The sequence below is a fragment of the Pyricularia oryzae genome, chromosome 4, assembly GCF_000002495.2.
Source record: "Pyricularia oryzae 70-15 chromosome 4, whole genome shotgun sequence".
In the NCBI taxonomy this organism is placed as follows: domain Eukaryota; kingdom Fungi; phylum Ascomycota; class Sordariomycetes; order Magnaporthales; family Pyriculariaceae; genus Pyricularia; species Pyricularia oryzae.
Genome location: NC_017851.1, coordinates 4,792,627 through 4,817,180, shown reverse-complemented (window position 1 = coordinate 4,817,180; position 24,554 = coordinate 4,792,627). Strand labels below are relative to the sequence as shown.

Below are 24,554 nucleotides of genomic sequence, written 5' to 3'. Positions count from 1 at the left end.
GGTAATATTGCTCGGTATATTTTAAGGCAAAATATTAAATAAAAACAATTAAAATGTTACAATTAAAATATCGGGTAACTTATTTTTATCATAAAATATAATAGGTTAAAATAATTAAACGTCTAATTGGGTAATTAGGGTTTTTAATAATTGGGGGTGAAATTATAATTGTTTTTAAATAAATATTAAGGTTCATTAGAATTTAATTACTATTAAACAATCCTAAAATCGAATTTATTTATATAATAATAAACGTACCTTATATAAATTATATTCCAAATATGATTTCTTTTAATTTGTTTAATTTGTAATTTTCAATTGAAATTTTACAAATTATAAAAATCCATTCCCTTGGCCGTTACGTGAGGTTACGTGAGATTTCGTAGCCTTGCCCTTAGGTAATTGTTATTTTGCCGGTCGGTATTTTTTTTGGGCGAATATCGTCAGGAGGGGTGTGACCCCACCTGGCCTCTCTGGTACCGGCCCAACTATCTGGTCGTAACAATACGTATGGGTAAATCAGGTTGCAAAACGGCTTATGTGTAATATACTAACGTCTCAACTGTGGTTAAAAAGCTGTCAAATATTTTTAAAAACAATGTTCCTTCTTATATAACAATGAGCATTCATGGGCAAAGCCAGAAGACGCTTGCCGCGATAATCTGCCGTGTCTGGCGGGATTTCGCCATTTTTAATTTTGTGCAAGTTGTCCTCCTGGGAAAACAATGCTGTAGCGCCAGCAATGCTAAAAGCGAGCAGATAAATTTTGGAAAATTGCATCTTGCCAGTGGAACACTACAAATAAAATAAAATTTGCAAATGTTTCAAAAAGTGAAACTGGTAGGAAATGTGAGATATAGCTCGGGAAGCAGTAAAAGGAAACCTGGGGATTTGGAAAATAAGATAACATATTTATATATTTTTTTAATATTAGTGTTTAAGCAAATGCGGGTATTCAAATATATTTTATAATGTACTCCGCTACAGTATATTTATAGCAGCGATTTTGAAGCGGCTATAAATAGATGAGTTGATATGCCAAATTAAAACATAAGTAAAGCGATAAATTAACCCAGGGCCCTAGCCTAGGGTTAAGGGTAAAACTTAATGCTCCGGTACAATATCCTCTGGTGTGGGCTTTATAAGCTTTGCCGACTTTGGTGATAGTTTTAATGAAAAAGGTAATTTGGGTTTTTAATGGTTGCCGCGAACAACTAAATTAATATCGGCCCACGCATATATATACGACGATAAGCGGTGGTTTTCTTTCGCTTGCTCCCGTGGTATAATTTGTAAAACATTTTAAAATATATACTTTAAAAATAGCGGAACGAATGTATTTCCCCACGCTATATTATTATAATTACAAAGTTGCAACTTTAATAATATAAAAGGAGTATTTTTCATTTTAGGTATTTATATAAAGCTATATAATTTTATATCTATTTATATTTTATTATAAATAGTAATTGTCTGCGTTTGCTAAAAACGGCTTAAATTAAAATTTGGAAATCGAAAAAAGCAATGGTTATTCCACCCGTCCAATCTGCCTAAATAACTCGTAAATGGGATAATATATAATATTATTTTCTAAATTCCAAATTAAACCACTAATACTTACCTGCTTTATTTATATTATTTGTGTCGGAATATTATTTATCCGCTATCTTAACTAAGATAATTATAGGGTAAAAAGCTTATATATATAGGCCTTCGGACCTGTAACGAATTTACTTCTGTACTTATTTATTTCGTTAATTAATTTTATACCTATATACGTATTCTGTTGGTTCACCCCTCTGTTTTGGCCATGGCCTTTACACCAACCCTAGGTATCAATTTGTATAAATTATATAACGAACCCACGCATTTATATATAATTAAAAGAAAATCCAAACCTACATTATTAAAATTAATTTCGCGTTCGCGTATGTTTCTTTTTCTTTTTGCAGAAACAAACGGCGAATTGTATGGAATATAATGTAGTGCGAATAATACTTATGGTAAGAATTAAAAAAGTCGCAATTCGCGCGCGAAATTTGGTGGCAGTGTGTACTTTCGGTAATAACATTATAAACTACTTCATTTACGGGCTGTTTAGGCGAGTTCTATGGGTGGAATAACGTTGAGCTCCACATCTCCGACCCCCCTAAAGTCCGGCCCCTAAAAATATCTACTCAGCCACGTCAACCCTTTGTTTTATTTTATAAATATCTAGACGAATTTTTCACTTTAGAACTTGATTTTTGAAGATTCTTGCTCCAAACCTTCCAATGAAACAGTACACTGAAAATCAGCTTCTTGCTGCCATTTCTGACATAAGAAATGGCAAATCAGTTCACAAAACCTCGCAAAAATGGGGTATTCCTCGGAGTACCCTTCACGATCGTTTAAAGGGGGCCCAGTCAATTCAACAAGCGAAAAGATTTTGTCAAAGGCTTTCACAGGAGCAGGAAACCTATTTGGCAGATTGGGTACTTGCGCAGGCCGCGTTAGGCCTTCCGCCAACGCATCAAGAACTACGCTATTTTGCGGAACGAATTCTTCAGGCCGCCGGAGAAAGAAAAAGCCTTGGGAAACATTGGGTTAGCCGTTTTATAGCCCGATATCCAATTTTGAAAACCCAAAGACCCCGGCGAATAGAAAATGCCCGGGTTAATGGGGCTACAACCGAGGTAATTAAATCTTGGTGGTCCTATTTGAAAAATCCCGTTGTCGATACTATAAAACCGGCCAACCGTTGGAATATGGACGAAACAGGTATAATGGAAGGCAAAGGATCTAATGGCCTGGTGTTAGGGCGTAATAAAATCCGGCCATTACAGCGAAAAGAGCCTGGAACGCGGGGTTGGACGAGCATAATCGAATGTGTATCAGCTACGGGGGCTGTTATACCTCCCCTCGTTATATTTAAGGGGAAAAACGTACAGCAACAATGGTTTCCAGCTGATTTAAGTCCTTTCGATACCTGGCAATTTCATGCAACCGAAAACGGGTGGACAAATAATGAAACAGGTATCGAATGGTTAAAAAAGGTGTTTATTCCGTATACCCAACCTTTAACCCCTGAAAAGCGGTTATTAGTTCTGGATGGCCATGGATCACATATAACGGACGAATTTATGCTTCTTTGCTTGCAAAACAATATTCAACTCCTATATTTACCCCCTCATTCGTCACACGTTCTTCAACCGTTGGATTTATCGGTTTTTGGGCCGTTAAAGGAAGCTTATCGACGTCACCTGGGATTTGTAAACCAGTTTTGCTGTTCAACGGTTGTTGGGAAACGAAACTTTCTACTTTGCTATCGAAAAGCCAGATCAAAAGCATTTATAGCAAAAACCATTCAATCTGGTTGGCGTACGACGGGGTTATGGCCGGTGAACTTGGCAAAACCACTTTTAAACCCTTTTTTATTAGAAAATAGCAACGCCAACGTCGAAAAAGGTAAAAATAACGGCTTCCAAAGGGATAAAACACCGGAAAGCCCAACCCAAAAAATTAACGACCAGTCTTTACTTATTTGGAAAACCCCTAAAACGACCCGAGATATTCGACTTCAACTACAGGAAATTTCCCGGTCCGAAAAAAGTAACGCCACTTCACGGCTTTTGTTTGCAAAAGTCCAAAAAAGCTTCGAAACCAAGGATATCTTATTGGCTGAAGCTCAGCAAAAAATCAGTTTGTTAAAAGCAAAATTGGAGGCGGTACGGCCGGTCAAAAGGAAAAGGGTGATTCCGGATCCCAACGAGCTTTTGGTCAGCAAAAAAAACGTTTATGAAGCACAGGAAAATAATAGGGACTGTTTAGAAGCTTTGAACGATGGAGAAGAGGTTAGCGAACCGGGAGAGCCTGACAATGATTGTATTATTGTGCGTTGATAGGTTTACATTTAAATCGGTTTATAAAAGGGGTATTTCGTCGTTACATTTTTCAAGGGGGCCGGACTTTAGGGGGGTCGGAGATGTGGAGCCCAACGTTAACCATTGCTTTTGAAAAAGCCGTATTTACTGTAAATCCCTAGTAATTTACTGTTATGGAATTGTTTTAATTTTAATTAATTGTATCCAAATATGCGCCCGCAATTAATACTATTTTTAAATGGGAAGAATATAAATAAAGAATATAACCTTTTTGAGCTAATATTATACAAATGATTAAAAGTTTAAATTGTTAATTAATGGGATTATTGGCATTTAAAACCGTGTATCTTGGTAGGATTTTGCAATCGTTGCGTTATTTTTGGACGGCTGCTGTATTTACCGGGTATAAATTAGCCCGGACGCGTATTTTCAAAGATTTCGATAGCAGTTTGTTAATTTTTAAGTTGAACTTGTAATTGCAAAAGGCTAATGAAAAGCTTGAAAGAATACTCTGGTCATCGCTAAATTATCCAGTAAGCCAATACATTTTGCATCTCAGTTTATTTGACTAGTAATTGAGTATATGTGGCCTCATTTTTTATTTATACACCCAGATAATTGACGAAGGTTTCAGTCCATTGACTTTTCTTTCGTACGTTTTAAATATTAAAATATCGATTAACCTCTTTGTATGTTATTTTGTCACTTGCTCCGGGACTTTTAAAACTTTAACGTGACGCCCTTATTGGAATATTATGACCAAAGTGGTCCGCACTTGGGGTTATTCGGGCACAAGGGCCGGTGGAGCAATTGTTTAGTCCACGTCGGCCCTAGAGATACGGTTAGACCGGCCATCAACCCCTCCAAATCTAGTAAAGAGCAACCCGCAAGGTAGCCCTACGTCGAATTGCACACGGTCTTGGGGGCTTATCGAGCTACCGGAAAGCTGGTTCGGGTCAAAACCCTCACACTAGAGAATAATGCAATCGGACCCCTGTCCTGAGCAGTGAGCGACCCATGAAAACCAAACAAATCCATTCAGACATTGATCCGATACTACAAAGTACACCTCACGCAGTCCGTGATGGAGCATTATTTCTTCCGGGAACAAACTAGTTAGGTTAGGGCATGCTTTTTTTCCGACAAAAGACAGAACCGTCGTCTACGTTCCAATTTGGATGTCCCGGAAGAGGTAGTCCAGAAGGTCTCTGACAGCCGGCTTGTGTTCGAAACTCACATGAGCGGAGACAAGCGATCGGCATACTTTGTCGGCCGTCACGCCACGGGTGGCAAACTTTATTTCTAGTCCAGTCTCCATCGGTTATATAGACTAGCTTACATATGAGCAATCGCTCTGTTCTAGTACTGTTTTAGTACAAACCGATCGCGTAGCCACAATATTTGATGTATTGTGCATCATTGGTTTCTTTCCGATGAGCCGCACATGACCGTGACTCCTCCGCCGCTGTACCACGGGAAAGCAAGCATCTGACCATACAAGAGTGATGTCTTCATCGCCGTCCAGCCTGGTCGTCTGCAGCGGCGGCTGGCGCCACCACTGCCGCGGCGGGCCCCGCGGGCAACGCGCTGCTACTGCCGACATGTTTCTCATCGTCGTCCGTCCTGGTGCCTGCGCTTTCCACTTCCTCCTCGTGTCGTCTCTCCTGCTGCTGCTCCCGCTCCGGGTCGGGCTGCCTCGTCTTCCAGCGCACCATGTACCACGAGCCAAACATGAGTCCGCTGTACATGAGGAACTGGAAGACGGTCGATGCCGGATATCCCTTTTTCCATTCGGGGGCTTCCACGGCGGGGAACTGGGCGTTGAACCATGATGGTTAGCATACCAGGGGGGTTGGTCAATGGGCATCCAGGAGCATCATGCTTCCAAACTTACAATCAACAGAGGCACCCATATGCTGGTTGAGAAGCCCATGGTCATCATTGACGAGATGATGAGGCCACGCTCGCCGTAGTTTTCTTTTAGGGTGAAGTTTACCCATGTGTACTGCATTTTGTAAAAAAAAGAACAAGAGTTAGTCTTGTACTCTGCTGTTTGCGGGCAGCTGAGCGGTGCAATGGGAACACGAACCAGAATCGGCGACGCCATGCCTGAGAAGCCACTCAAGTAAAAGGCAACAAACTTGAGCGCGTTGGGAATATTCCAGATGGAGAGCATCAGACATGCAAAGAACATGGTGGTCTGCATTTTGTGAATTTTGTTAGTAAGCAACCTCTCGACACATGATATTCGACAAAAGCAAAGGCAGCTCCGTACAAACTGAAACGTCCAGAGTCCTCGCAGACTCAGCGTGCCCGCCAAGGTTGTACCCAGCCACGAGCTAAAGGCGCGAATCAGGTCGATAAACGTAGGCAGCACGTTCACCATCTCGATGGGATACTTCTCCGCACGAAGCCACAGCGCCATGTACGTGGTCCAGTAGTTGGACAGCACCAGGCAGACGTAGGTGGGCACGCAGATCCACCACATGGGCCGACTGAGCGTGTACTTGAACGTCTTCCACGTGATGCCCTCCTTCTCGACCACGGGGATGCGCTTGAGGGCGAGGGCGTGCTCCTCTTCCGTCATCCACCAGCGGCGCTTTGAGATGGGCAGCCCGGGCCAGACGGCGTATCCGAGGAAGGAGATGGGCAGGGTGATAACACCGTCTCGAGATGGGGTTAGCTGCTGTGGTACTTGGTTTCTTCTGCTGCAGGGCCCGCCGTGGTCTTGAGCTTACGAATGATGAACAGCCAGCGCCAGCCAGCCCGACCCATGACTCCGTTGAGGTTTTTGTAGGCGGCCGCCTGAAGGTATCCCGAGAACATGGAGCCGAGGGAGTTGCCCATGAACCAAACTCCTGCGCGCTTGAAGACCTCGTCATTCTTGTACCAGCTTCCCACTGCGGGCAAGAAGTACGAGATTTAGACTAGTTAGTCATGTGTCGCTGGGTTATGTTGGAGAGATCAAGATATCCGTACAAATCAGATGTGTCCCGCCAAAAGAAGAAGCCTCCAGAAACCCAGTCAGGGCCCGCAGCACGTAAAGGTGCCAGTTTTGAGTTACTGTGGATTGACAGAAGCCGATAATGGCCCAGGATATTTGCAAAGTCGGGAGAAGCCAGATGGCGCTGAGGGGAACAATATTAACTCTAGAACTAGTTCTAGACTAGTATCAGGCGTGCTAGTCAGAAAAACAAGTTCGCCTCATGCTTGTAACTCACAGCTTCCCCTTGGTCTGCAGTGTCATCAAGGGGATTTGCCCCAATACATAGGCCGTGTTATCTTGATGGGAGCGAATCCGGCGGTCAGTGTAACGAAGCTGGCCAGTCTAGCTGGAGTGGAACTCACAAGCCATTTTGTAGTAGTTGAGCTCATTGCCAAAAGCATTGAGGTCCTCTCGCATGCCCGAGACGTAAGCATTGGTGATGTTTTGCTGTCCCAGAAACTGTGTCGGTGGTTGATGAGGTCACGTTAGTACCTTGGCCGCCAACACTCCTTGGTAAGCTGTTATGAGGATGCATCAACTTCTGATGTTGCAGATTGATAATCAACATACTCGGCAAAAGACTAGAGAGAAGGAGTGCATATTAGCTTCACGCCTAACACCAGCGGAAATGGTCATCACTCACAACTCAAGGACCCGAATATCAGGATGGCGAGATCCAACTTTCTGAGGAGTTTCCTCTCCACTGCCGAGGAATCGGATGCTGGAAACTCAAGAAATTCCGCTGTCAGTCATAAACCTGGGGAGGTTCGGGTTGGCATAGCATTGCCGATCAAAACTTTGCACCGGGCGAGAACTCACGGTACCAGTCAAACACGGATATTATCACGGCAACCGCCTTGTTGCGCTTGATGGCGCTTCCGACACCCATGTCTGCTAGATGCTGCAGCTGGAACCGTCGAGACGATGGTTGTGCACTGCTTTGGATCTGGCGGCTGGAAGAAACGATCCTAGAAACCTCCGAGGTGGAATTTCCCAGCTCTCGCAGAGGAATACTCGACACAAGAGCCGCTTCAGGAGACCGCGGCTCTTTATCAGGCGGCCATCCCTCTTCACATAACAATCCATATCTTTTGCCGTTTCCAAGCGTCCGCAATGTCAGATCTGTTAGCAAACAGCCCTGTGTCACCTGCAGCTATCTCTTGGCCGACAAAAATGTTTCGCCTGCCCTTATCTGGGTGTGTATAACGCAATGAAAGCGCGCATGGCGAACGTGTTATTGATACTGGAGCACTGCCCTTCAAGGAGGAGTGGGGACTGGGGAAGATTGAGGGTTGACGTGCTTTGTCGTTCAGCGAACTGCGAGGGCTCCTTGACCTAGAAACACTGGAGCATCCGGTAGATGTGGGGAACGAACCACTAGCGGCCCGAGATTACCAACCTATAATGTGACAATGTCGTCCATGATTAACTAATCTTTGGGCGTGGGGGGTTCTGATCAAGGGTGTTTTTCTCAGCCTGCTGAGGAGGGAGTCTCGAATTGTTCAAGCGGCAGATGTTCCAAGCGTGGTTGTTGGTGGCCTTGGCAACTTGTCGAAAGTGGGGATTCAAGGTCGCGTTGTGATATGATGCCATCGGGGATATACATTGCGACACGTCCAAACTGTCCATCCAGACGCGGTATTGCTGCGGGGTAGCACACAGCAATGATGTGTTTCTTCGCATTACTCCACGGAGGAAGGAGGAGCAAAACGTGGTGTCCAGAGAGGCAATTATTGATCGCCAGGTAGCTTATCCGATTGCGGTTTGGATTTCCTTATTTTTACCAAGAAAAGACATGAGCCTGTGGCCCGAGGTATTCCCGAAGCGAGACTCCTCACTCCATTCTCTCTAATCCTTTCTGCTGTATTTGAAATGCCGTGAGGTGACTCCTGCTTGCGTGACCGGGCCCAGACCTGAATTTAGTTTTAGGAACGGTCCCAATGTTGACAAATGTGTGAAGGGAAAGAATGAGCTTGGTGCCTCGACCTGGAGATAAGACGGGTTTTGATACTCTGACGACGTCAGTTTGTTGGCTTTGTGTACGTACCTTTGCTTGCCTCATGGGACGGAACCTACTGAATTATAACTTATAAGCAAGACCTCGCCGGCCAAGACGATCCAACTCATCCTGTTCATGTCTAATATAACCAACCTCCTCGTACACTCCGTGTCCAACTTTCGCTCCATACAAATCAACCATAAACACACAGAAAATGCCATCCGCAGTCCCCAAATCGTATCAATACACTCATGTGCCCGAGACCAAGGAAGATCTCGATTGGGCCGACCGTGAGTCCATGACACTGGGCGGAGACTACCAAAGCTCTATACACTGACATGCCGTTCGCTGCACAAGTTCCAACCGTGGACCTCGCCAAGTATGGCACACCTGAAGGAAACGCAGAGCTGGCCCAGACGTTGATCGACGCCATCCGGAGCAAGGGCTTCTTCTACGTCGTCAACTATGGCATCTCTCAAGACGCCGTCGACCGCCAGTTCGCCCTGGGCCAGAGCTTCTACAAGCTGCCGCTCGAGGAGAAGCTAAAGTACGTGCCCGACCTGGAGAACGGCGTCTACAACGGCTACCGTCCGGCGGGTCGTCGGATCATGGGCAACGGCCAGCCGGACAAGGTCGAGGTCTGGAACATGGCGAGTGCGTGCTGTCACTCTGCACATCTTTTCTCCTTTTTCTTTAATCGCTCCATTGTTAACACCCACACACACGACAGCCAACGACGGCCACATCACCCAGCCCGTCCCCCAGCTAGTCCAAGAATCCCTGCCCGAGATCGAATCCTTCGCCAAGGACCTGCACGACAAGGTGCTCGACCCGCTCAACCACCTGATCGCGCTGGCGCTCGAGCTCCCGCCCGACTTCTTCACCAAGCTGCACCGGTGGGACGTGCACGACGAGTCGCACCTCCGCTACATGAACTACGGCAAGTACTCCCCCGAGGAGGTCGAGCGGCTGGCGGGCGGGCACTGGGCCGACGGGCACACGGACCTGGGCACCATCACGCTGCTGTTCCGGCAGCCCGTGGCGGCCCTGCAGATCAAGGACCACGGCACCGGCCAGTGGAAGTGGGCCAAGCCGCTCGACGGCAGCCTGACCGTCAACACCTGCGACGCCCTCAGCTTCCTGACCGGCGGCTACATCAAGTCCACGGTGCACAGGGTCACGCTGCCGCCCAAGGACCAGCGCCACGTCGACCGGCTGGGGCTGCTGTATTTTGCCAGGCCGCAGAACGATCTGGTGCTCAAGACGGTCGACTCGCCCGTCTTGAAGAGGGAAGGCTTCACGCAGAACGAGTTCGAGGCCGGTGGGCATCGCGTGCCTACCATGGGGGGTGAGTACAGCTCTCTGATGACACTCTTGACCAGGTACGGGCCGGCGGCATCCGGAAGGCATGGACTAACGCATCTCTCAAAACGCTCCAGAATTCACAACCATCAAACAAAAGTGGCAGCAAAGCAAAGGATACCAGAGAAAAGACCAAGTGCTTCTACCCGGATTCACAGGCAAGATCATCGCCTGAGACAGTTAGCCATTCCACTCCAGATAATAAAGAATTCCCAGACCCTTGTTGCTCCGATGCGAGAGTTGACGCACACAACTTACAAGAGAGTTTCGATTGAAAATATGAAAGCTGCTGCATCATACTTGAGCTCAATGGCAATCCTGTGTGGCTCACTGTTCGTGCAGGCAAAATTCTCTGCCTTTTTTTCAAACTTGGTTCAGCGCTCATCTCTGTACAAGGCCGTAATCGCATAAAGTCATATCGCCGCAACGGATCGCCCATACTGCCAGCTTCCTGTCAAAAACGGAGAGCAGCTACCACAGTTCCCACTTCTGTCCTCCCATAGCACATAGTCTGTTAAAAAGCTCATCCCTCTTCGGTACCGCCGTCAGCACCTTGGACTCTCCCGACCTGTCAATGATCTCGAGGCCGTCGTTGATGTCCCGCTCCAGCGCCCATCCAATGGCCAGCTTGCTCTTCACCCCAAAACCAGCGTGCTTTTTCAGCTCTGTGATCTGTCCCACGGCCACAGTCCAGGCCGGGTCCATCTGCATTAAATCCGCGTCATTGGAACCAGGCCCGTCTGGATCCTCCCCTGCAGCCCGCCGTGCCGCAGTCGCCGTCTTGATGTCCGAAAACGAAACCACCGGCTCCCCGCCCTGCCACGCCACGCAGATGAACCCCTCCTTCCCCTGCCAGCGGCCAGAGAACCTCACCGGGCCTCCTTCACTGTGTTTGTTGCGTCCTTCTTCCTTGTCTGGCACGGCTCCGAGCCTGTTCTTGGCAGACTCCTTGTTCGTCCCGATCTTTGACCTGGCCTTGTTGACCACTAGGCCAGCCTTCACCCCGGCCTTGGTACCTCCCCTGAGCAAGCCGAGAAGCTTGCTGGCCTTGCCGCTGTGCTTGTTCTGTGTCGACGTGAGTTCCGGATCCTCACCTCCTGCGCGATCCAACTTTTCGTCATCGCGTTCGGCCGCGTCGTCGAGGTCCCGGTCCGAGGCAGCCAGAGGCTGGTCTCCGCCCGGCGCAGCTTCGATCACGTGCGGATCATCCAGGTCGATCGGCTCCTTTGGCGGTGGGCCGGTGATTTGTGGTGGAGGTGGTAAGGGGCAACGGTTGGCCTCAGCATGGCGGAGGAGGGTGATGGCAACTTGTGCGTTGGTTGGGACGCCTTTGAGGAGTGTGCTATAGAAAAGGTGGTTAGAAGACAGTATCAGCGCATGTTTACGTTTGTTTGAGTGGATGCTGAGCCATGTCGTTGGGTAAAGCAAGCTTACTTGTTAATATGCAATACTTTTCTCCAGTTGGGGTACGCCCAGTCGAGCCAATTAGTCATAGGAGTGATGACAGGGTCACCAAAGAAGACAAAGCCGAATGCGAAGGACACAATTTTGTTCACTGTGTGTGCCGACATAAATAGGGATGCGAGAAACAATGGCGCCACAGTTGAGGCAAGACGCAGCCTATGCAGGTACGGATGAAAGGGCGGAGACGGGGACAATGCGCTGTTGTGATTGCGTTAGCTTTGACTTTCTCTCAAAAGCGCCACAGGAGACAAGAAATTAAAGGCAGTCAAGGCACTTCGGGTATGGACAACAGGTGGATTCTTACTTTGCAAATCGCTCGTACGTGTCCGAGGTCAACGTCATCATGTGCAGCAGCGGCCTCATTTTGGACCACATGAGCGTCTCCATGGGCTGCTTTGTCTTGTCCTGCGATGGCTTCGGCACTCCAGCTGCCTTGTCCTTGGCTGACGCAATAGCAGTGGCTGCCTCATCTGGTTCAGGCATGTCATCGGTGATGTGCTTCTCGCCCTCCTCGTTATCGGGCTGACTCTTGGGGTCTTGGGCGGTCAGCGTGTTCACGGCGATTCCCGCGACTCCCGTCACAAAATTGCTGGCCTCGTTCTCGACCGCTTCGCCTTTGCTATGCTCCGGGGCGCCGGTCGCGGACTCGATGGATCCGAGCACGCCCGCCTCGGGCTTTGTGGGACCGCCCGTGTGCCTGTCGACAAGGGACACAGGAGCGGGTGGGAAGGCAAGGCTACGGGCGCGCTCCGAGACGATCAGGGTGATGAGCGAGGCGAAAAGGAGGGGGTAGAGCATGTTGAGTGCCCATGCGGTGAGGTATGCCTGTGTGGTATTATCGATGCCGAGGCGTTAGTCTTCGGGCTATTCCAAGTGGTTGTCGTGACAGGAAGGGACTCTCTCTAGAGGGTTACTTACTGCGCAAAAGGCTCCAGTTCTTCTCGGTTCGCGCCACGACCTTAGTCGGGCGACATGTTTGATTGATGCAATGAGCCCTACTATCTAATGATTCCATACCCCATGTCAGTGTGAGGTAAAACTCGGGATTAGAATTCACCACTCAGTTGGTCGTGTACGTACCATGCCCATGTATAGCCTCTCGAACTGACTGCGGAGCTTGTTGGCAGAGAACTCGGCCCCGTCGGCCAGGTATAGATCTAATCCACCAACCAGAGCATCAGACGTTTCCTTCAGGAAGAAGACTTGCTGTATTGTCCCTCAATGTTAGACTATGTAATCACTCCAGCCCAAATATTATTCCGGACGCACCTTGTCAAACCTCCGCACAAACGTCCAGAGGTCCTCATTGTCAATGCCGGCAATCAGATTGTCCGGTATCTCCTTGGGGTCACTCTGCCATCCCAAGTCGACAAGCTGCTCCTGGCTGTGTCCAACCTGCGCAGCCCCCTTGTTCTCGCCTGGATCGGAGACTGCTAGGGCGTGCGAATCACTTGGCACCTCGCGCATGCTCGAGGCTTGGTGCTGGTTGGCGTCCGGGTGCGTGATTGCCGGCTCCGGGACTAGGTCCCGGAGATGGACACCGGTATTGATGGACATGGCTTTTCGCGATCTCTACGGACCGAAAATCCCTTTTCGCCGATTCGAATGTGAACTCAGGGTGAGAATCAAGTGAAATGAAATCAAATTTGCGTATGTTTGGACCCAGATTTCTGGCACACGGGAAGAAAAAGAAAAGCACCTCAAAGTCGAAAGCGGTGAAAAGAATTAAAGTAAATGATCAACCGCCATCCATGGGCAAACGGAAGGGGCGACTCCAGAATGTTACGAATTGTGTCGTACATGATGACGCTTAGAATTCCCAATTGGGAGATGATGGGGCTTGGCTGGGTATCACCGTGGCACAACCCACCACCGCTGCCAAAGGGGGAATATCCAAAATGAACGTCAGCAAGTGAGCATTCCAGGGTGAGAGACGGGAAAGAATCCATACGAAACAATGCTTCACTACGTGGAGAGTGTAGCAATATATGATGTACTGTAGATTGTCTACAGGCCCTCTCCCTATCCTGGACCCACTTCCGCCCTCCCTCCGTCGTCATCATGCCCTCATCTCCCAAAGATGACTTCTGTCTCTTTGGTTGATGTCCGGCTGTCTTGCGCATTATTCTTCGAGGACCTGCCACCTCAGTCCTGTCAAAGCCATTGCCAACACCGACCAAAGTGGAGGACAAACAGTTACCCGCGAAAAAGTCCTTCACTTACAGCAGCTATTGTACCAAAATCAACAAATTCTAGAACCACGAGAATTTGCCAAATAACCAGATAAGCCAAATCTGGCCTCATTTAATTTTGAGAGCTGTCTTGGAAAGCTTGAGGCGGAAATGATGAAGTTATGGCGTTCCGAATGTACGGAACTGAGTGCAGTAGTCACGATTTGGCCTGTTGGCGATCAATTTAATTCTGACCCCCACTTGCGGCGTGGCCTCCCAACATCTGCCAAACCACTTATACAGTTCTTGAGAGTGACACTTTAGTCTCTTCGTCCGGCGCAATAGAGAATAGCTAGTATCTGGAGAATTGAGTAATATCTGCACAGACCTGACTGGAGACTCCTGCAGTGAACTGTTCGGCAAAAATGTAATCGAAAAACGTCCAGCGTTTTGCCTGAATTCGATCCTCAGTGAGAATTAAGCACTGTGTTTGAACATGGCCGTTTTCCCAGTAGCAGACACTTTTCCGCTCTTGTGCAGCCACCGTGAAACTTTATTGGGTGCGCCGTCATGTTTACGCCCATATATATGGTTCTGTCAGGTTACTCAGGTGTCGTTCGATAGGTGCGAACTTCGTCAAACCATGGGGGTCAATCAGTGGGACGTTCTCTTTTTTAGTGGGATTCAAGCGCTAGTTCTAGACTTCTAGTAGTCAAACTGAATCCCAACGTGAAGCGGCTTAAAGCGGTAGCTGTTGAAGACAGGCATTGATACCCGGATTTGTTCAGCTGGGTTTGTTCGCTAACGCTCTCCTCCCTCCATGCAGAAATGCGGCCGTCTCGTTGGTTATTCAGCGCGTAAATGTTGGTTTTGTCAAATTGATGCTTATATCCAGTCACTCAAAAGTTAAGGAGAACACATATGTGGTCTTTTTAGTTTTGGCACAGTTATGAATCTGTCCACCAAATGTGAAGTCATGCTATTAGGCGAAGCGAAGTTGCTTTCCCCGTCCGTGGCGATCATTACACTACCTACTTTTGCGGCCAGCCCTTCTCGGCGGGCGCCAAGCCGGCATGATCGCAAAAATTCCGAGAAGGAAACGCCAAGATTTCTGGAAGCATCTATCTAGTATGGAGATCAGCGATCTGACCTGCGACCCCGGACTAATAGCTCGGCAGGCACCAGCTCCTAGTCCGAATCACTGCTGCTCGAGCTGCTCGAGCTAGAGCTTCCACTTCCTTTGCGCTTATGCTTGTCCTTGACCTTCTTCACTTTGTCCTTCTTGTCCTTTTTCTCTTTCTTATCCTTCTTGTCCTTCTTGTCTTTTTTGTCCTTCTTGATCTTGCCACCAGACAGCTTCTCCTCCACCAGGTGGCCGCCCGCAGCCCCAACCAATCCTGCGGCGACCGTGGCCAGTCCTCCTCCGCCCACCGCATGCGCCGCGAGACCCGCCGCTCCGGCGCCGAGCAGACCACCCGCTAGACCGCGGTCCTGACCATCACCGGCAAGAGGCGGTGGGCTACCGTAGGGATTCTGGGCAAACTGCTGTGGCGCACCGTGGCCCGGCTGCTGCTGCTGGTATACAGGCGGCTGGTAGCCCTGCAGGGACCGGATGCACGCGAGAGGAGGTTAGCGTTAGGTATGAGCAGAGTCAAAAGTTATTAAAGGTAAAAAAGAAAAAGAGAAAAAGAGAAAAAAAAAAGAAAAAAGAAAAAAATCGCCCAGGGTTCAGGGACGGTATCGCACCTGCTGGTAAGGTGCATTTCCACCAGGATTCTGCTGGAATCCTTGCTGACTGTAAGGAGGGTTCGGCGGCTGTTGAGGGCCGCCCGGGTGATAGGCCTGGTACTGTTGCTGCGGTTGCTGGCCGCCCTGGTTCTGCTGGTGAAAGCCCTGCTGATCGTAGCTTTGGGACGGGGGCTGGAAGTTCTGTTGGCCTCCCGAGCCTCCACCTCCGCCGGCGCTATTGTAATAGTCTTGTGCGGACATTGTTGATGTTTTGGTGATGGTGCGATCTTGTAAACAATGGTGGGGAAATGATTGCAGACAAAGTTGCGCGCGGTGAGAAATCCAGGAAAGAAATGGCGGGGTATGGGTTGCTACTCCGTAGCTGGAGCTCAGCCGGTCAGAATGCTACTGGTTTCTTTTTGAGGCTGTGTAACGGAGCTTCCTCCCATAGCGGCTTCCACTGCTGATCCCCCTGCGTCAACAGGACGTCTGTCATTGGAGCTTGATGTTACATTTACCACCGCATGGTTTGATTGATCTCGGTCACAAGGGTGTCCCATGCGAACACGGGTCAGGTGACGTGACATCGCGCTACACTTATTCGTTGACTGCAGATGCAATTTCTGCTCCTTTTTTATTGCAGCTCCCGGTACCTGGCAAGCCTGGATGAGGAGGTTTGGGGACCTCCTTAACAGAATTCGAGCTATTGTGGAGGGACTGCTTGGCGATTTCCATTCCGTGGTACATACCTAAGGTACCTACCTAGGTATTTCATCGTCGAACCCGGGGACTTGGGGCTGACGTCATTACATATCCACCTTAGCTGCAATGAGTTCAGACGAAGCTTTTTGCGACCACTGCCCACCATATCGTAATCCTCAACTTGTCGGTTGGAGGTCATTCAAGATTGCGACACCTACCGACTATCCTGACTTCAACGAGAAATATTGTCGCAATCTTGCGGCTACCGGCCAGACACACCTCTCTCTGTCACTATTGACTGTATTCTTTTGGGGCTTCAGTGATTCTCTAATCTCACACCAAAGCTTTGCAATGTGTTTTTTGTTGCACTAAAAACATCGTCAAAAACGAAGGCCTCCGTCAATGACTAATGCCAGTGACTTCGGTAAATATAGCCTGCAACATTTTAAGTTAATATGCTCTCAAACAATGCATGCAAAATTGCCAGTCTAAAAACTGAATTCGCTAGCAATGTTCTTTTCTTTCTCCTTTTTTTTCGTGGGAAGTGCATCGGACTTGGATCTTTGACATTGAGAGATGAATGCTTTCACTGCCAAAAGGTTCGACGGATCCTCAGCTGCTCCCTTTGCTCCATCCTAAACTAAAAGACATACTTATCTCCCCTATGTACTTAGGGAATCGCTTCCATCATCATCCAGTCAAGGGTCCGAAAGAGACTCAGTATACAACGCCGCTTTCCAGATTATCCCGAGCCGAGAAGGCCACAGGTCAGACGCTTTTCGGTGCGACGATTGGTATCATCATATGTCTCTTCCAAGCTCCTACTTCCATCAGCTTCCCCCAGTGCAGCCACATGTCCGTCCGACCAAGCCAGCCAGCACTTGAGCCATCCGACCTGACCAGAATACGTTAACTGTCTCTTTCCTCGCTCTGGGAGCTGGGTCTCTGAATGGCGGGGTGGTTGTGTCGCTCTTTCCCGCCTCTGCAGAGTCTTCGCCCACACCTTCCCACGTCCGTTGTCCACACCCTCACGCATGACTGCTCCTGACCTTCTGCCAACTCTAGAAGGCCTTATAAACAGAAAACATTGCCTTCTTCCCCCATCTTCTTTTAGCTGGATGACCAAGTGATGATAATTCTGGTGTCAAGTATGCTAGGGCACGGAAAGCCCCAAGTTCGATCATGCCATGATGATCTGCACTCTCGGAGAGATATGATTTTTTTAACGAAATGTTATGTGATGACAATAGCAAAATAATAGAAAAGAAACTCTAAGTCGAACTTTTTACTTTACGTAGAGGACGAGCCACTGCCTTTTTATACCTAAGTTTTCCCTCAAAAATGCAAACCTTTCTCAAATTGTATCATTCTAGCTGCTGAGAAAAGCTTGTGATGCTTGCATATCGGGATGTGCTTTTATTTCGGGGTTGCTTTACACACCCTCTGGTGTTTAAAACTGGACCGATCGAGACCTTGATGCTTGACCAACGAAATCTTGGACTGAAGGTTCAGGGAGGGTTATTGACAGTGCATTCTTTGAAGAACTGAATGCTACTTCACACAATGGACTGCCCAATAAGGACTCTCTCGGTTGTATGCGTACAGGCCGATAGCACGAGAAATACAACAAGGGGTTCGGCACCAATTGACAGGACTATTGTACACAAAGAGCACAGAATTGACGCACCTTGCTACGAAAGATTTGGTATTTAAGTATTCTATCCTAATGGTTCCATATTCTTTGGTCCGCTCCAACTCTCTTATCGGGTCACTCATTGGTCACTCATTGATAGGGTTTGGTTATTCGGGCTATTTCGGGTCACCCACCACGCGGCCTATTGCAGCCGGGACTGTCTCGTGCTGCTCCGTTGCCGGATGTACTGCTTGGGGGTCTCCCGGCGGGTAGCTGTCCACCGACTGAAGCTCTACAAAGTCACTCTGGGCACCCACAACCGCTAGTTTCGCCTCATCCTTGGAAACAGTCGAGCCGGTATGACTGTGTTTCCCACGGGTGGTAGCAACTCCTCCGACCAACGTCTTTTGGTCATTATGCTCCCAACTCCCAATGCCACCTTCCTCGCCCCCGCTGTTTTCTAAAGTCGCCATGGACCGCCGTTGGCGACGCGCAGATAGCAACGCCTTCTTTAAACGCCAAAACGGGAGCGGCAGGACTCGGACGCAGAACTGCTTCGCCGGGATAATGCAGGCGCACACGATGGCTGTGGCCATCTCGGCTTGGGACCATTTGGTCACAGCGATGTAGTTGGAGAGGAGGTCGCTGCTGATGTTCAGGTCTCTCATGAGGATGCTGACGCGGACGATGCTGATGACGGTGACACTGGTGGCAGCAAGCTTCTTGTCAGTTTGTGGTGTTTTCCTTTATAGATGACTTCCAAAAGAATGGAGCCTCCAGGCTCGGGACTCACAGGGCTCCCAAGCAATACATGCTGGCGGCAGCAACCTTGGTCCCTTTGGATATGTTCAGGAAGGAGATCAACCTCAACGGCAGCGCCAAGATCCAGAAGTCAAGCAACACCCCGACGATTGAATGACCAAAAGACGGTAAGCGCTTGTTGACGATGCATGAGCCATTTTGCGGTGAGTTCCACTGCGTCCAATACTATTACAAGATCATCATGTCAGGATAGGTTTCCCACCAGTCGTAACATTTTACATTTGTCATTCTTCTTTCTCTTTTGATCCAAGGGGGCAAGGAAGACTTGTGATGAACTTACATAGCTCATCGGAGCGCATTGTGCAAGCGCAAATATAGTAAAGGAAACACAAGTAACGAGGTTGACCATGTGTGTACACAGCAGAACCATTTTGAAGGACCAGGCTGGTCCACGAAACGGTAGACGCCACAGGGGATCGATCCCGTCAGAGTTGAAAATGCGCGAGAACTGGAACAGGAGGGATGCCTTGCAGGCGGCGGCGGTCCAGAAGAAGACGATGGACCGGATGAAGAACCACCGGGTCGATATGTTGAGGTCGTAGGGCGATTTGACAAAAGCGTCACGTCCAAGGCCGTGTGTGACCGCACTTTGGGTGCCAGAGACCGTGATAACCAGACAGCAGATCGCCCCAGTGACGCAGGCGTCGTCCCAGCCGATCCCTCCCTGGCCGCCAAACAGTCGGGCGGCGATGCACATGCACAGCGCCACGATGCACACGGCTGTTGAAGCCCAGAGCTGCGCCATAAGGGGGACGCCTTCGTTGGGTGGAGGAACACCACACGCTTCCATTATCAGGCGCCGACCAACTATAATGTGTATTGCTGTCAGCCATGTTCTGTTTCCCTTTCTTGTCCACTCAGAAATGACCCGAAAGCCAGCCAAAGACTCACCGATAAGGTCCCAGCCATTGCATTGTTTGACACTACAGTCCTCGACTGCTTTGCTTGGTGGCCGACAGACGCACCTCATCGTCGTCAGGGGGCAGTCTTTGGGTGCATGAGTGGCAGCACACGGGATCTAAACCACCAGGTGATATGGCTTTCAGTCTTCGTCCTGGGAAATTGTATATCTCCGGCGGCAGTGAAAGAGGCAGTAGTTGCTGGGGTCTCACCATGCAGCTCGGCAGGCTGGCCACGAGTTTCCTCAGCGCGGCCCTTTCCTCGGTCGCATTTACATCCTGGAAGCAGGACGCAAGGGGTAGCAGTGTGAGCAGCAGTGCTGTCAGGACATGATCAGCTTTCATGACTTTCGACGTTGGCTTTTCAATTGACTTGCAAAACCGTGTTTCTTGCTTCTACAAGCCTTAGATAAAGCTTCCATTCACTTTAAAACAACATCACTGCATCTATGCAGCTCTGGCTGGTTTATATTCCCCAGAGTCATATACACAGCCTCCTTCTCGTTTAGTACCCCCTTTTACTATCTAGGTAGTGGCCAGGAACCAAGCTAGTCTATTCTCTCCCCACGAAATTTGGGGACAGGACGCCAAATACGTCTAGGAACCCCGCCAGTTTAGACTTCAGCACGTTCCGGATCGCTCTTATATGCGCCACATTCAAGGCTGTTCTCAAAATCGCTAAATATTGCCCGGGACCTGGTTTGGCGCTGGACGGTTTAAGTGCTGGCGCAATCTGAAGCGACCAAAAGCCATCCCCCAGGATTCTTTGGCGACTAGCCCTATCCGTTGAGTCTCATTGGTTCAAGACTGGCTCACTACCTCCATCGGCCCTACGTGACACAATCACACCGTCAAGTCAAACGAACGAAGCCGAAAAAAGAGCAGATATGTTGCCAGGAATGGATTTACATGCAACAAGACCCAGTAGACACAATGGTCATAATCTTTGGCTTGCTTTGTGAACTTGATGCATGATGAAAGGTATAGAAAATTGGTTGTCGCCTTTTGGGAACAACGCGAATCCCCATGATCTGCAAGATATGACTTGCACCGAGCCTTAGCCCTGTACGACCGAAATCATTTTTGACGCCTTCGGCAACACCAAAGCAAGACCGACTGTGTTCGATGTATGTAAGGGTGTCGATCGCGCAATTTTCTCGGTTATCTAAAACTTGAACGCCACCCAGGAGGCATCGGACATGTACATAGGGCTTTCCCACTACTCTTTTTGCAGCCTAAATGTTGAATGGATGTTTTTCACGCCAGCTCAAAAAAATAAGTTACACAGGAGCTCGCACTGAACAAAGCCAACTTTAAGAGTGCATTAGTGACACACGTTGCCAAGAACGAACAGCTTGATGCTAGTCAAAAACTTTGTTTCCACCAACGCAAGTCTTTGAGATGCGCCTTGAGTGCTAGACCTTTACCGGGTAAAATTTAGCACCAGTGGGTACCTGCAAGCACCGTTGTAGAATGCGGACTCTCTCTTTATTTTTGTTTTTAGTTTTTTAGAATTCTCAGCTGACACGATCTGCACCTGCCTGAATTCCCCCTAGGAACATGTGTTATTCAGGGGCAATGGGGACTTAGTGGACTCACTTGAGACACACGCCTAATGTAGGTACCAAGTGCCATATTTAATGATACGCAGTTTGACAATACCATCCCAACTTGGACGTATATTATGATAAGCCCCTGGGGATTGACTGTTCAGGCAAGACGAGGTGGTCGCGTGAACGGCAAGATAAATCATCCGAGGTGGCATGCAAGGTCGAGCTATAGGTGTCACGTGGGACGAACCTCGTCTGTCTCGTGCGGTGTGGCACGTGACTTTAGAGGCAAGGTCAATCGCTCGTCAGAAGCTGACCGGTACAGTTGATTACGGCCAACACAGCATTTCGACTGTTCCTGACCATCCAATAGTTCAAGCCATTTGATCACCACTGAACCGAACATATTATCTCCAATGCTATCGCATCGCCGAGGACGAGAGGTGCTCAAAGGGCTACGATCAAGCCCATTGAGGGTGGTGTGTCTTGCCTTTACAAGCAATAAAAAAAATATAAAAAAAAAGCACATCACGGCCCAACCGTACGGTAACACAACAAACCCTTGCGTGACATGAGGAATCACCGCCTCGTCATACTGCAGTCTGCGTCATCACTAGAAAACCCGCTCGATCGGACTGTCGGTGCTCTGGGGCACCGACTGTCAGCAATCAGCTACCTAGGTAATTTGTTTAGCGGCGGGCAAAGCAAATACACCCGAGACATGGCTTTGCCAATCGGCTTGCTTGGCGGGGGGTCTGTTACCTGTGCTTATATCCCGTCAAGAAGAAAGATAAACTTGGCAGTTGGCAAACTAATAGCAAGCCCGCCAAGACTCCCCTCTGAATTTTGCATTCCAATGACAAAAGAAACGTCAATGTTCGCGTGTGTTGATCTCTTGTGATAAGACCGATGACGAGAGAATCCCGACCAAAGCAACAAAAAAAAAAGTCGATGTCAATGTCAAGAAATGTCCCTCTTGAAATTTCCTAATTTTCCGCGCTTATTCGTCCACTCTGGGGAGGCAAACCGAAGCTCTCGAGCCCTCCCATTCCACCTTTGGCGGATCTTGATGTTCGGACGAAGGGTTCTTTTTCTGGGATCAGGTCCTTTACACCCGGACACGAAAGGCTTCGTCAGGTCGGTGTGCCCAATGAGGTGTGAACCTGACCAATCTTTTCCGTCCGATTTCTCGGTCGCCGACGCCCATACGCTTACGTCTCCTTGCATTTTGCGGGCAAAATAAACCTTGGGGGTTTTTCTTTAATTTTAGTCTTTGGTAATATGCCGTACACGAATAAAAAAAATGGTATGGAGCTGGCAGCGAACCTCATGATGCAAGAGAATACGCCTTGCATCCCTTGCATCCTGCATACTTGGTTGAGGCGGCGTCGGGGAGTGTTGGGGGGTCCGGGATTCATATACTCGCCTTACCCCTACTTTTTCGGAACCCCCAGCCCTTTCACGTTTTTGTTTCTTTACCCTTACCACACACATAGTAAAGTCCTCCAAGTCGCATTCAAAGTGACTTGAAACAAAAAGAAACCCTGAAAATGGCAATTGCAAATTCGAGAATATTAATACAACAGGCGGCCTTGTGCGTCTGCTTCGGTAAGTACCAACCGGCTTCCAACAGATCACCCAACCAAAAAAGTAACTTGTTGGTCCTAACACCGTCCCCCACGCCAGCCACACTAGCACTAGCTAGCCCTCAGTTCCAGTTCCCCGGCACCAACCCGGGCACCTTCCCAGGCACCACCAACCCAAGCAATGGAGGAAACAACGGCGGCACAGGTTCAGGGACAGGCAGCGGGACAGGAGGAACCGGCAATGGGAACGGCAACGTCAATGGCAACGGCAATGGAAATGGCAACGGGAATGGCTTCGGCGGCAACGGCCAAGGGTTCGGCAGCAATGGCGGCGCGGATGGCTTCAACAACTTTCTCGGCTTCGACGTCAACCGCGCCATGTATCTGCGCATGGTGCACGGCTGGGTCGCCTCGGTCGCCTTTGTCATCCTCTTCCCGCTCGGGTCCATTTTCATCCGCGTCATCCCGGGCCGATTCGCGTACCTGGCACATGTCGCGACCCAGATCATCGCCTCGATACTTTACATCGTCGGCGCCGGCATAGGGTTCTGGATGATAGCCACGATTCGGTTCCCGTTCAACGGTGGCTCGCTGGTGAGTTTTTTTCTTCTTCTCCCACTAGGTTCATCCCTAGTCATCCCGAGAACGTTGGCGAACCAGTTGATAAGGTGATTTTTTGGGTCTCGCTAACAAAGGCTCGGTGAAAACTTACTCAGTTGACTGATCCAAATATAAACTTCCATCCGATAATTGGAATCGTCGTATTCATCGGCGTCCTGGCCCAACCCGGTCTGGGCTTTATGCACCACTCCAACTACAAGAAGCTGGGTCGCCGAACGATCTGGTCGCACCTGCATCTGTGGAACGGCCGGACCATGATCGCCCTGGGAATCATCAACGGCGGCCTGGGCCTGCTGGTAGCGCGGGCTTCAGACCAGGCAAGGACGGCCTACGCCGCCGTGGCCGGCGTCATGTCGATTTTGTGGATCCTGGCGTCCATTTTCGGCGAGTGCAAGAAGGCGATCGAGGTCAGGAGGCAGAGCCGGGCGGCCAGGAAGGAGGCCAAGAGGACCGAGAGGATGGCGGCCAAGAGCTTGTCTAGGCCACCTAGCCAGGAGGGAGCCCCTGTTTAAGGAGCGTTCTCCCAAATGCGATGTTGACGGTCGTTTGGGGATCTAGAAGAGTTCCTGGATAGAGTTGGTGGAGACAACCCTTTATTTCTTTCATTCCTTCAATCGGTTTTAGGGTCTTTTTTTTTCTAGTTTCCCACTTTCCTTTTCATGAAGCGGGCCTTGCACATTTTGCACCAGTTTGATAGACAGACGGCAACCGCGTAGTCGAGAGCCCGAGCACATAGTAATAATGACTACACATCATTGGAATCACCGGGTGAGTATGAACTTATCTCAGATGGCCTGATGGCATGGCTAACAATCACGTTGCGTGAGTAGGTAAGGTGGGTTGCCGCCGGTGTGTCTGAAGAGGGCGACTAAAAAGAATGCAGTCTGCAGCCGAGATGTTGCCGGTATTCCGTACAAGGCGGAGGGAGGCATGACTAAGGCAAAAGTACAAGTGCCTTTTTGGCTGAGTCTTCCTCCGAGGCCCAATGAGTTTTGAAGACCGGGCTTTCCACAATCTGATGGCGAGGATGTCAGCATGCCTCGAGCGAGATGACCTGCATCTTGGCGCCTGACCGCAACATTGTCGGATGCTCAAGGGGAAAGCGGATTACCAAGCTCCACTGTCACGATTTATTGGCAAGATCGCCAATCGCTTTACCCGAATCCAA

General features: G+C 49.1%; 7 protein-coding genes across 7 annotated transcripts; 2 read left to right on the top strand and 5 right to left on the bottom strand.

Annotated features, from left to right (window-relative positions):
- Positions 1-202: 202 nt before the first annotated feature.
- MGG_17237 (uncharacterized protein) lies at positions 203-780 on the bottom strand (the record flags this gene model as incomplete). The annotated part of the gene is made up of 4 exons (XM_003717413.1): positions 203-209; positions 259-288; positions 556-562; positions 618-780. 4 exons carry the CDS (start codon positions 778-780, stop codon positions 203-205), a joined length of 207 nt encoding a protein of 68 aa, XP_003717461.1.
- Positions 781-5,132: 4,352 nt separating this feature from the next.
- Positions 5,133-8,173, bottom strand: MGG_10046 (pantothenate transporter liz). Its single transcript, XM_003717412.1, has 11 exons — positions 7,669-8,173; positions 7,493-7,570; positions 7,420-7,430; positions 7,212-7,308; positions 7,085-7,145; positions 6,843-6,991; positions 6,602-6,763; positions 6,139-6,530; positions 5,953-6,063; positions 5,758-5,868; positions 5,133-5,677 (listed from the first exon to the last, which is right to left on the bottom strand). The coding sequence occupies exons 1-11, from the start codon at positions 7,736-7,738 to the stop codon at positions 5,375-5,377; spliced, it is 1,545 nt and encodes a 514-aa protein (XP_003717460.1). The 5' UTR covers positions 7,739-8,173; the 3' UTR covers positions 5,133-5,374.
- Positions 8,174-9,062: 889 nt separating this feature from the next.
- On the top strand, positions 9,063-10,385 carry MGG_10047 (uncharacterized protein; the record flags this gene model as incomplete). Its single annotated transcript, XM_003717411.1, has 4 exons — positions 9,063-9,138; positions 9,206-9,502; positions 9,579-10,196; positions 10,288-10,385. The coding sequence occupies 4 exons, from the start codon at positions 9,063-9,065 to the stop codon at positions 10,383-10,385; spliced, it is 1,089 nt and encodes a 362-aa protein (XP_003717459.1).
- Positions 10,021-13,612, bottom strand: MGG_10048 (uncharacterized protein). Its single transcript, XM_003717410.1, has 7 exons — positions 12,944-13,612; positions 12,755-12,880; positions 12,593-12,676; positions 11,979-12,499; positions 11,645-11,872; positions 10,469-11,552; positions 10,021-10,381 (listed from the first exon to the last, which is right to left on the bottom strand). Exons 1-6 carry the CDS (start codon positions 13,229-13,231, stop codon positions 10,682-10,684), a joined length of 2,118 nt encoding a protein of 705 aa, XP_003717458.1. The 5' UTR covers positions 13,232-13,612; the 3' UTR covers positions 10,021-10,381; positions 10,469-10,681.
- Positions 13,613-14,678: 1,066 nt separating this feature from the next.
- On the bottom strand, positions 14,679-16,065 carry MGG_10049 (uncharacterized protein). The gene is made up of 2 exons (XM_003717409.1): positions 15,592-16,065; positions 14,679-15,444 (listed from the first exon to the last, which is right to left on the bottom strand). The coding sequence occupies exons 1-2, from the start codon at positions 15,832-15,834 to the stop codon at positions 15,034-15,036; spliced, it is 654 nt and encodes a 217-aa protein (XP_003717457.1). The 5' UTR covers positions 15,835-16,065; the 3' UTR covers positions 14,679-15,033.
- Positions 16,066-18,084: 2,019 nt separating this feature from the next.
- Positions 18,085-19,974, bottom strand: MGG_10050 (uncharacterized protein; the record flags this gene model as incomplete). The annotated part of the gene is made up of 5 exons (XM_003717408.1): positions 18,085-18,613; positions 18,702-18,895; positions 19,011-19,537; positions 19,622-19,748; positions 19,843-19,974. 5 exons carry the CDS (start codon positions 19,972-19,974, stop codon positions 18,085-18,087), a joined length of 1,509 nt encoding a protein of 502 aa, XP_003717456.1.
- Positions 19,975-22,678: 2,704 nt separating this feature from the next.
- On the top strand, positions 22,679-24,122 carry MGG_10051 (uncharacterized protein). Its single transcript, XM_003717407.1, has 3 exons — positions 22,679-22,787; positions 22,866-23,359; positions 23,482-24,122. The coding sequence occupies exons 1-3, from the start codon at positions 22,730-22,732 to the stop codon at positions 23,896-23,898; spliced, it is 969 nt and encodes a 322-aa protein (XP_003717455.1). The 5' UTR covers positions 22,679-22,729; the 3' UTR covers positions 23,899-24,122.
- Positions 24,123-24,554: the final 432 nt, after the last annotated feature.

What these genes read in the sequence shown, in the direction of transcription:
- MGG_10048 (XM_003717410.1), bottom strand. Translation starts at nt 13,231, where the DNA reads ATGTCCATCAATACCGGTGTCCATCTCCGGGACCTAGTCCCGGAGCCG. An exon ending in TTGTGCGGAGGTTTGACAAG is followed by an intron (nt 12,881 to 12,943) that starts GTGCGTCCGGAA and finishes GGGACAATACAG; the next exon opens with CAAGTCTTCTTCCTGAAGGA. An exon ending in GAACTGGAGCCTTTTGCGCA is followed by an intron (nt 12,500 to 12,592) that starts GTAAGTAACCCT and finishes AATACCACACAG; the next exon opens with GCATACCTCACCGCATGGGC.
- MGG_10051 (XM_003717407.1), top strand. Translation starts at nt 22,730, where the DNA reads ATGGCAATTGCAAATTCGAGAATATTAATACAACAGGCGGCCTTGTGC. An exon ending in GGCCTTGTGCGTCTGCTTCG is followed by an intron (nt 22,788 to 22,865) that starts GTAAGTACCAAC and finishes CCCCCACGCCAG; the next exon opens with CCACACTAGCACTAGCTAGC. An exon ending in CGTTCAACGGTGGCTCGCTG is followed by an intron (nt 23,360 to 23,481) that starts GTGAGTTTTTTT and finishes AAACTTACTCAG; the next exon opens with TTGACTGATCCAAATATAAA.
- MGG_10046 (XM_003717412.1), bottom strand. Translation starts at nt 7,738, where the DNA reads ATGGGTGTCGGAAGCGCCATCAAGCGCAACAAGGCGGTTGCCGTGATA. An exon ending in ATCCGTGTTTGACTGGTACC is followed by an intron (nt 7,571 to 7,668) that starts GTGAGTTCTCGC and finishes TTGAGTTTCCAG; the next exon opens with CATCCGATTCCTCGGCAGTG. An exon ending in TGGCGGGACACATCTGATTT is followed by an intron (nt 6,764 to 6,842) that starts GTACGGATATCT and finishes TCTTGCCCGCAG; the next exon opens with TGGGAAGCTGGTACAAGAAT.
- MGG_10049 (XM_003717409.1), bottom strand. Translation starts at nt 15,834, where the DNA reads ATGTCCGCACAAGACTATTACAATAGCGCCGGCGGAGGTGGAGGCTCG. An exon ending in GAAATGCACCTTACCAGCAG is followed by an intron (nt 15,445 to 15,591) that starts GTGCGATACCGT and finishes CGGTCCCTGCAG; the next exon opens with GGCTACCAGCCGCCTGTATA.